The 11,147-nt window shown below is 40.1% G+C and overlaps 1 protein-coding gene across 2 annotated transcripts in view; it reads right to left on the bottom strand.

Moving 5' to 3' along the window:
* The window catches only part of LOC115160682 (protein Wnt-10a), a 25,612-nt gene extending 14,858 nt beyond the window's left edge, over positions 1 to 10,754 (bottom strand). The window contains exons 1-3 of one of the 2 annotated variants that reach the window (XM_029710932.1): positions 10,063 to 10,754; positions 8,314 to 8,579; positions 5,066 to 5,439 (exon numbers count right to left, since the gene is read on the bottom strand). In XM_029710932.1, the coding sequence (XP_029566792.1) occupies positions 5,066 to 5,439; positions 8,314 to 8,579; positions 10,063 to 10,124 (702 nt within the window). In that variant the 5' untranslated portion in view covers positions 10,125 to 10,754. The remainder of the gene's footprint in view (positions 1 to 5,065; positions 5,440 to 8,313; positions 8,580 to 10,062) is intronic. The other variant, XM_029710933.1, reaches the window with a different exon arrangement.
* Positions 10,755 to 11,147: the final 393 nt, after the last annotated feature.

Below are 11,147 nucleotides of genomic sequence, written 5' to 3'. Positions count from 1 at the left end.
AGTCGTAGTAGTAGTAGTAGTATTAGTTGTTATTGTTGTTGTTGTTGTAATAGTGTAGAAGGAGCAGTAGTAGCAGTTGTATTAGTAGCAGTAGTAGTAGTAGTAGTAGTAGTAGTAGTAGTAGTAGTAGTAGTAGTTGTTGTTGTTGTAATAGTGTTGAAGAAGGAGTAGGGGTAGGGGGAGTAATAGTAGTAGTAGGGGTTGTTGTTTTCGTTGTAATAGTGTAGAAGGAGTAGGAGTCGTAGTAGTAGTAGTAGTAGTAGTAGCAGTTGTAATAGTGTAGAAGGAGTAGTAGTAGTAGTAGTATTACTAGTTGTTGTTGTAATAGTGTAGAAGTAGTAGTAGTACTAGTAGTAGTGGTGGTGGTAGTAGTAGTGGTAGTAGTAGTAGTAGTTGTTGTAGTTGTAATAGTGTAGAAGGAGTAGAAGTAGTTGTAGTAGTAGTTGTTGTAACAGTGTAGAAGGAGTTGTAGTAGTATTAGTAGTATTAGTATTAGTAGTAGTAGTAGTAGTAGTATTAGTAGTAGTAGTAGTTGTTGTTGTTGTTGTAATAGTGTAGAAGGAGTAGTAGTAGTAGTAGTAGTAGTAGTAGTAGTAGTAGATGTAATAGTGTAGAAGAGTAGGAGTAGCAGTAGTAGTAGTAGTAGTTGTTGTTGTAATAGTGTAGAAGGAGTAGTGGTAGTATTAGTATTAGTAGTAGTAGTAGTAGTGGTAGTAATAGTAGGAGTTGTTGTTTTTGCTGTAATGATATAGGAGTAGTGGTAGTAGTAGTAGTAGGAGTAGTAGTAGTACTAGGAGTAGTAGTAGTAGTAGGAGTAGTAGTAGTAGTTGTTGTTGTAATAGTGTAGAAGGAGTAGTAGTACTAGTAGTAGTTGTTGTAATAGTGTAGAAGGAGTAGTAGTAGTAGTAGTTGTAATAGTGTAGAAGGAGTAGTAGTAGTAGTAGTAGTAGTAGTTGTTGTTGTTGTTGTAATAGTGTAGAAGGAGTAGTAGTAGTAGTAGTAGTAGTAGTAGTAGTAGTGGTAGAATTATTATTATTATTAGTAGTAGTTGTAGTAGTATTAGTAGAAGCAGTAGTTGTTGTTGTAATAGTGTAGAAGGAGTAGTGGTAGTATTAGTAGAAGTAGTAGCAGTAGTAGTTGTTGTAATAGTGTAGTAGGAGGAGTAGGAGTTGGAGGAGGAGTAGTAGTAGTAGTAGTAGTAGTAGTAGTACTATCAGTAGTAGTAGTTGTTGTTGTAATAGTGTAGTCGGAGGAGAAGGAATAGTAGTAGTAGTAGTAGTGGTAGTATTAGTAGTAGGCGTAGTAGTAGTAGTAGTAGTAGTAGTAGTAGTTGTTGTAATAGTGTAGTATGAGGAGTAGGGGAGTAGTAGTAGTAGTAGTAGTTGTTGTTGTTGTAATAGTGTAGTAGGAGGAGTAGGAGTAGGGGGAGTAGTAGTAGTATTAGTAGTCATAGTAGTAGTAAGCGTAGTCGTAGTAGTAGTAGTTGTTGTAATAGTGTAGTAGGAGGAGTAGGGGAGTAGTAGTAGTAGTAGTAGTAGTAGTTGTTGTTGTTGTAAAAGTGTAGTAGGAGCAGTAGGAGTAGGAGGAGTAGTAGTAGTATTAGTTGTATTAGTAGTAGTAGTAGTAGTAGTAGTGGTAGTATTAGTAGTAGTCATAGTAGTAGTAGTAGTAGTAGTAGTAGTTTTAATAGTGTAGAAGGAGGAGTAGGAGTAGGAGCGGTAGTATTTGTTGTATATTAATATTTTTTTTATAAACTCTTTAATGTATGGGCACATTCTCTTCTTTGTTTATTTCAGAAAACATACTGAACTAACCCATAACCCAATCCCCTGATACTGCTACTTCCTGTCATCTCTGGAGCAACACAAATCTGACACAAATCATCCACTTAGTCCAACACCAGAGCAATAATACCATTGTCAACACCAAGCATCTGTCCATGAAAACAACTACATTGGCTGGGAAACTCCCCATGGAATACCACATTTATATTCTTCAATTGATCACATATGGTATCATAACATCAATCAAAGAAAACTAGCGTTAAGTATAACCAATTTTTGGAAGGAAACGGTTCGCATTCCAGACCAATGCTATATGTCCATCATAACCAAGCTTCTTTATTAGCCACATGCTACACAGGGAAAGCCCGTAGTAGAACGTCAATTAAATAGAGCATTCATAAATTGCAAGATCCAAGTCGCTTGAACAGGAGTTATGGCAAAGACATCCACAACAAGCATAAGGGGGCATCTTGCATTGAAACGTAAGAATGACAGGAAAATGTATGCATGCATGAAGGTGAGGTGTGGTGACGACACTGAATTTGCCAATAAATGTCAGCTATGATATTTATTTCATATCAATCAGTGAATAATTTCCTATATAGATATCTTAAAAACCATACTACGACTATGAGCACTTTCGAACATAATACGCAGCTGCGTCCTTGGGTGTTATTGTAACAGCCAGATTACAAACATTACTAAGAATAAAGTGGGATTGGAGGCCTGACTCAAAGAGACCACCCTCGCAAGGCAATTGCATCATGTGGAGAAATCAGTGAGTAATCTGTATTGATAGGTCAACTACTGACGTCTGGGCCAATAAAATTAGACACTGTGTCTCAAAATGACGTGACCGTTAGGATTCAAGTCATAATCATCTCATTCTTTACCTGCTTTCATGGTTAATGTGTCTTTGTAGGGCGGCCCAGCCCCTGAAGTGACTCTTATCAACAGTATGCAAGGTCTCCTCTGTGTTGTCTTAGGAAAGCTGCATTATCTCATCAACCCCCATTCTGTCACACTGGGAATGGGAAGCAGAGGTTCTGTTGTCCTGACGTTCTGTAGGTCTGACGTCTGCTTGGACGTTAACTTAACGGTAATGCTATTAGTCAACAACTCAGATTTTGAAGTCAGACGCTTATGAAAGGGTCTTAGCTTTCCCTTCTTTGTTCTTGACCTGCGCTGGTGAGATACACTCACTCTTTCTTTCTTTCTCTCTCCACCTCTGGGATTCTTGGGGCATGGCCTTTCAGGCTGACTTCTCTCTCTCTCTCCCTCTCTGATCATGCCTAGGATAATGTCTTGTAATGCTTGTTAATGCTTTGCGACTTAAGCTAATGCCTTCATTCATTTTACAAAGTAATTACATCTATTTGCTTTTGATAGACAATTCTTATTCTTTTCTTGATGCTTTATTTCTGTAACTCAACTATAGTCTCTTGCATATTGCTGAATCATCTTTATGGAGTCAGATAAACATTAGGCTTTGTTAACATACAAAGTGCATAGTCTTATCACAGGTCACATGTGAAGTACAGTTGAAGTCAGAAGTTAACATACACTTAGGTTGGAGTCATTAAAACTCGTTTTTCAAACACTCAAAAAATGTCTTGTTAACAAACTATAGTTTTGGCAAGTCGGTTAGGACATCTACTTTGTGCATGACACAAGTCATTTTTCCAACAATTGTTTGCAGACAGATTATTTAACTTAGAATTCACTGTATCACAATTCCAGTGGGTCAGAAGTTTACATACACTAAGTTGACTGTGCCTTTTAGCAGCTTGGAAAATTCCATAAAATGACATCATGGCTTTAGAAGCTTCTGATAGACTAATTGTCAATTGGAGGTGTACCTGTTGATGTATTTCAAGGCCTACCTTCAAACTCACTGCCTCTTTGCTTGACATCATGGGAAAATCAAAAGAAATCAACCAACATTTTAGACCTCCACAAGTCTGGTTCATCCTTGGGAGCAATTTCCAAATGCCTGAAGGTACCACGTTCATCAGTACAAACAATAGTACGCAAATATAAACACCATGGGACCACGCAGCCATCATACCGCTCAGGAAGGAGACGTCTCACATAAATGAACGTACTTTGGTGTGCAAAAGTGCAAATCAATCCCAGAACAACAGCAAAGGGCCTTGTGAAGATGCTGGAGGAAACAGGTACAAAAGTATCTATATTGACATAACCTGAAAGGCCGCTCAGCAAGGAAGAAGCCACTGCTCCAAAACCGCCATAAAAAAGCCAGACTACGGTTTGCAACTGCACATGGGGACAAAGATCGTACTTTTTGGAGAAATTTCTTCTGGTCTGATGAAACAAAAATAGAACTGTTTGGCCATAATGACCATCGTTATGTTTGGAGGAAAAAGGGGGAGGCTTGCAAGCCGAAGAACACCATCCCAACCATGAAGCACGGGGGTGGCAGCATCATTTTGTGGGGTTGCTTTGCTGCAGGAGGGACTGGTGCACTTCACAAAATAGATGGCGTCATGAGGGAGGAAAATTGTGCGGTTATATTGAAGCAACATCTCAAGACATCAGTCAGAAAGTTAAAGCTTGGTCGCAAATGGGTCTTCCAAATACACAAATACACCAAGCATACTTCCAAAGTTGTGGCAAAATGGCTTAAGGACAACAAAGTCAAGGTATTGGAGTGGCCATCACAAAGCCCTGACCTCAATCCTATAGACAATTTGTGGGCAGACCTGAAAAACCTGACTCAGTTACACCAGCTCTGTTTGGAGGAATAGGCCAAAATTCACCCAACTTATTGTGGGAAGCTGGTGGAAGGCTACCCGAAACGTTTGACCCAAGTTAAACAATTTAAAGGCAATGCTACCAAATTCTAATTGAGTGTATGTAATCTTCTGACCCTCTGGGAATGTGATGAAAGAAATAAAAGCTGAAATAAATCATTCTCTCTACTATTATTCTGACATTTCACATTCTTAAAATAAAGTGGGGATCCTAACTGACCTAAGACAGGGAATCTTTACGAGGATTAAATGTCAGGAATTTTGAAAAACTGAGTTTAAATGTATTTGGCTAAGGTGTATGTACTTCCGACTTCAACTGTATATATAATATGCATATATATCAAATATTACCCCACAACATCTTTTCCATTCAAAACTCCTCAATGATTTAAGAATACGTCCCAAATGACAATCTATTCCCTATAAAGTGCACTATTTTTTACCATAGCCCCTACCACCCACCACCCCCAAACAGCCCTCGTCAGTAGCTGAAACGCCTCCTCTCACCTGCCTGCCAACTCTGTTGTTGTGGAGCCTCATCCTGGCATGGATGTCCTTGTATGTCTCGCGCGAGTCCAGGAAGTCCCTGGAGAACTTCTCCCCAAAGTCCACGTCGGGGCTGCAGCCTCCCCACTCCCAGGAGTCCTGAGGCCCGGGCAGGTCTGCAGGGAAGTGCTCCATGACTCCGTGCACCATGCCCTTCCCCCGGTGGATGGCCTCTAGCTGCAACCGGTTCAGTTTGATGCGGAAAGCCTCCTCATCTCCTCTACGCTTCTCGTCGCAGCCGCACGCCTTCAGCTTCCCCATGGAGCATGCATTGGACACGGCGTGGACCACGCCCGCTGCCGCGATGGCGTATGCAAAGGCACTCTCTCGGAAACCTGCAAGAGATGAAGAGAAAGAAAAGATGAACAATAGAGATACTATCCTGTTATACACCTTTTGATTCGTACTGCACATACAGTACAGTGCAGTAGATGACTATCTGTGGAGCTATACAGAAGTCCAATGAGCCCTGATGGGTTTTTGAGATACACTGCAGTACCAGTATAAACCCCCACCCTACCTCACAGCACAACAGAGGCAGAAACATCTGGGACAATAGCAATTAAGCCCAAACACTTGCATGTCTCCAGGCCCAGGGGCTGAGAGTGGACAAACCCCCACCATCCTTTCAACATAAGGATCTGACAGTGATCATTAACAGGGCTGGAAGTGGCCGGTGGTGGTGCAGCAGATGTGAGCACCGTATTGTTAATCCCCTTTAAAGCTCTCCCTTTATTGAGCTCTCCAGCATGTTTACAATTAACCTGGCTACTGTTGGAAACCGTTTGATCTGCCTGCCAAATCACACACAGCAGCCGCACGGCGTCTCAGCCCTAATCAGGCCAGTATGGGCTGCTCTGTCATGCCATGCATGTTATGGGTGACGCAGCAAGGCAGAACAAAAAGAAATAGCAGAAAGTTACCAGTACTAGGGTTTAAAAATTACATTTTTTCCAGAAATCCTGGTTAGAAGATTTCGGATTTCCTGCTTATTGCTTTCTGATTCCGGGAATCTTCCAACAGGGATTTCTGGAAAACCTGGAAATGTTGGGAAAGTTACCAGAATTTTGCAACACTTGCCAGTACATACTGTAAGTAGGCCCCCATAAATACATATTATTCTACACATCTTTGAGAGAAGGTTCACGTGTGTAAGGTGATTTTGAGGACCTTCCTCGTGTTGTTCGTGCAGAATCCTAACATTGTTACGGCAACTTAATGGACCTAGAGTTTCTCTGTCCAGTACTGCCCATTTCAAGGGTTACAGGGTAACATACAGAGCATATTCACCACAGGTGTCTGTCTATACTGTACTCTCCTTAGTGGTGATCAGAGCTAATAGCCTGTAACCATGACTTCCCAAGTTCCTGTAAAACCAGCCCTTCTCAGAATCACTTACAGAAGAGAAAAAAAAGTGTTATAAAAGAAACATGTTTAGAACATACTCAAGACTCAAGATTTTTTGGCTTATAAATGAATGATATGTACTAATTGATTCTTGAATATGCCTTATTAATGCCTCGTGAGCTTAGTTCAACTGTCATAGATGTAAATAAACACTATATTAAAACATGGTTAAAACTATAATTGTGATATCATGAACGGGAAAGTCCTTGCATCCGTAGCCCTGCCTGTGAATTTGAGAGTGGTTGCATTTCTCCAGCTCCAACCCTCAGCTTTTTACTGAAACGGGTGAGGAGTATGATTTGTGATTGTTTCAACTGCTTACAGTTTGAGGAAAAATAATGGTATTACTACAAGCAGCCCAATTTGAGAGATGCTCAGTGTTACTTATCTTGTGTTATTGCAACTTGTGATATTTGTACAAGGATTTTCTTACTTTTCAATGACAAAAAAGTAGACATGATCAAGACAGAATTCGATTGATCACATTTTTATACTTTAAAAACTCCCAATTGTAACTGTTATTATTAAATATGTATAGGTATACAGTATCAATTAGAAATTACATTTGGAGTAAAAAAAAAAGTGCTAAAAAAGTCCTAAACTGGCCATGACCCCAGTTCAATGCATATTGGGGCTTGTAAAGAAAAGCCTTATAGAAAAGCATCCCAAGGGTATAGAGGATAGATAAGATATAGTCGATGATGTTCCATTGATCATCCCCTATTCACTCACTCATACACACGCACATACACACGCGCGCACACAAACACACACATAGTCGTTTTTCCGCCTCTCCAACTCCCCATGATTCCATGGGGGACTGAGGACGGCACTTAGATGCAGCCCAGAGACAAAGACATGAAAATGCTGTTTTAGATTTCCTCCCAAGCAGGCTGAGGCGAGAGACCTGGAACAAATCAATCTAACAAATAATTTAAAGTGAGAGGCACGCCCGGCTGAACTGATGGCTGAGGAAGTGGGAAAATGAATTAAAGATTAAAGAAAACTGTCACTTTGTGTTACAGAAACCAACTAAACAGGTTTATGTATTACCACTGAGAGTTGGGAAAGTGCTGAGAGCAAATTCACAGCACTTGCACTGGCAGAGAGTAAAAGCATTAGCCGGGCCCCGAGAAGGCTCACTTTATGTGTCTCACTGGCTTTTTAGCCTCGTTTTAATTCAAGCTAACGTAGAAATATGGCCCCATAAAGTATGTCAGAATAAATCAACAAGCAGATACATGTTTGAGGTAAAGAGGATATGTTTCCTGTAGTAAAATTAGATATCCAAACAAACAATTAGATAGGGCATGCATAATATGCCGCATGTGCAAAACTCACTCATAAAAGCCTCTAAACAAAAACTGTCAATAGCTTAATAGCTTTATATCTGTTGTTTCGCTACTGTATGTTTGTTGACGTAGTACAAGAAAATATATTTCATTTAATGCAACCATGTAACGAAATATTCATTCAAAGCATGCATTTCTTAGCGGATGAATCAACTCATTTAAAAACGGTTGTTTTTGCCTCAGGCAAAACATACCCATCCATAACCAAATACCAGAAATCCAACAACAAACGCTGTGTGTAAAGTGAACGAGTAAAGGGGACGTGTGGGGTCGGTCCCAAATGGTATCCTATTCCCTTTATAGGGTAAAACGTTTTACAAGTAGGGCACTGTAGGGAATAGTGCACAATAGGGAATAGGGTGCCATTTGGGATGCAGATGTGGGAATCAGAAGCACCTTTTTTTAACTCAGGAGGGGTCCCTACCCCATACTGCCTGTTAGGTGACTTACCTCGTTTGAAAACCACACTATCGTATGGGATCTTGTTCCTGGTCTCCAGGCTGGAGCAGTTCCACCTGTGTCCTCTGAACTGGTGCTGGCACTCATGGATGGCGATCTGGATCCCTTGGATGGCCGAGGCGGTGACGTCGGGGTTTCTCATGCACACCTCCAGTTGTCTGTGGTTCAGTCCAGGCAGGGTCAAGCACACGGTGTTAGCATTGAGAATGGGGTCGATATTGGGGATTTTCAGCCCAAGAATCTTGTTGGAATCTACCCTGGAACACAGAAGGTTTGATGTTAAGGTGTGTCTGTACTGTAGCACATGATTGATACTTCTGTGGCATGTAAATCATTTATAACAACTGTCATTTACATGACAGGAGTCAGGTGTTTTACAGTATTACACTTCTGAGAGTTTATGGTTGTAAATTGTTTCTGACAGTGTTGACTCATGAAGTAGTTGAAGGTCAAAAAGTGGCACGTTGTACATTGAGGAAATGAAAAATTCAGTTTTAATGATTTTATTGTTATGCATTCTAAAATGTATTGCCTATTGCACACACACACACACACACACACACACACACACACACACACACACACACACACACACACACACACACACACACACACACATGCGCACACACACATACACACATACACACAAACACACACATACACACACGCACATGGGGGTGCGTGCACACACACACCAGTCAATCTCAGGAAGCTCATTACATAAATATCCATTTGTGCAATCATTCATATTGGCAGTGTTGTTACTGTAATCTCAGTACTGATCAAAGAAACATGTTTATGACATGTCATTGATAAAATAACAGCTTGCATTTCTACAACTCATTTCACCATGTCTCAAAGCACTCCGTGACATCAAACTTTAAGTCCCGCAGTCTGATATTGAATGAAGGGGCATGTCACCAGAGAGGATGGACACCATGTTAACAAGAATGGAAAATAAACACTCAGTTCAAACGTGTGGGATCACTTTTTAGAGTCATTGAAAAATCCTAAGAGCAAATTCACATCACTTTGATTCTGAGTAGAAAAGTACTTGGGAAACATTGGGAACATTTATGTAAATCGTGATAGAAATGTAGTCTGTCTGTGATACAGCATTCTCATCAGTAAAACAGTTATGCAGAAGTAAACATTTGATACCCCTTTAAATCAACTTTGGGTTATTACAATAGCCTAAGCAGGATACCTACACTGACCCAGTGTAGAACAAAGATCGTTTTTGTTGTTGTTGTTGCTTACATCTCCTAAAAATCTACATGTGCATTACATTATCATGCAAAGAGTCTGATCTTTATGACAGTAAAGTTAGCCATCATGTCAATAATATGATACTTATTATTCAGGTATGACAAACTCACATAACGCTAAATGAACATGATTTGAGAAGTTAAAGTTGTTCTGAGTTATTTATTGTGCAGTACTAATTGCACAATATGATTTGCGAACAAGAGCAATGCCTACAATGAACCAATAGTGATTGTGCCAACATAGACTAGAGTGTAAACTGTAGCTAGGTGCTGCAAAATGTAAATCAAATCCCAGCCGAATATAATGTAGCAACTGTAGGTTGTAATGTGCTGCAAACTTTAGATAAACACTTTGACACACTTCATATTGAAGATGCATGACCACACCAGTAAAAGTAAAAAAAAAAGACTACTGTTCAAAGAAATCTTCAGGTAAAATATTTAAGTAAGTAAATGAAACTCCTCAACTCACCTTTGACTGAACATAGTGATTGCCAACACAAGACATATTAGGCGGTCGAACGAGAAATCCATTGTATCGCTTGTTTTTGACAAAAGATAAGAAATGACATAGAGCGTGTATAACAAGTTAAATGTCCCTCTAATATCTGTCCACTCCAGAGTTCCGGGGGACGCGCTTTGAGGATGACAGGTATTGAGCTCAAGTATGGATCTGATTTGAGAACTGATAAAAGACTGACAAAGTGCTGGATGTGCCTAACGACTGCAGGACAAGTCATTCAAAGGACGACAGAATTGGACTGCACGATCTGTCAACTTATTGAATGCAGGTAAGAAGTTGGAAGAGAGACGACTGAACGCTCTTGCACGCTATCGCACATCTGCACAAATGTACGACAGCTCCGCCAAGATATTTGCATTGGAATAAAGTACTAACAGCGCGCTATCTGGAGTCTCGTTGACTTGTGATGATTTGCTTATACCGATAGCATTCTAAACTGCACCACTTAGCACTTTGCCAGCCCACCTCCACGTCACTCAGAGTAACTAATAGCGGCAGAGGAGCACAACCCACCGACTGGACACACAGTGGTTGAATCAGTTGTTTCCACATCCTTTTTAACAAACTTATGTTGAACCAACGTGGAATAGATGTTGAATTTATGTCTGTGCCCAGTAGGCACTGGGCATAAACTGGTTGAATCAACGTTGTTTCAACTTAATTTGTTCATGTATTGTGACATGGAAAATAAATTGGAGTTGCAAAACGTCATACATTTCAACTGTTGTTTTGAGGGTGAAATTTCAACCACGGGATTATGTCATCAATTTTCAACATGTTGTTTTAAGGGTACATTTTAAACAATGTCAGATCTTGAACATTATATCCACTATCAGAAAAAACTATAGGCTGGGCAGCACCTCCTACTGGAGAGTTGATCTAAGAACTTATGTCATATATCAATTATTCTATTTAGGCCTATATTCGTGGATTTTCACTGAGAAATTTGCTAGCTAATGACAGACAACATTGCCATCTGTCTAAAGTACATTTGACAACATGATGATAACAGCAAAAGTTGTTTCCTACTAAAT

This window comes from Salmo trutta, chromosome 24, assembly GCF_901001165.1.
Source record: "Salmo trutta chromosome 24, fSalTru1.1, whole genome shotgun sequence".
NCBI lineage: Eukaryota > Metazoa > Chordata > Actinopteri > Salmoniformes > Salmonidae > Salmo > Salmo trutta.
Note: the sequence above shows the minus strand (reverse complement) of the source record. Positions and strands in the feature narration are given on the sequence as shown.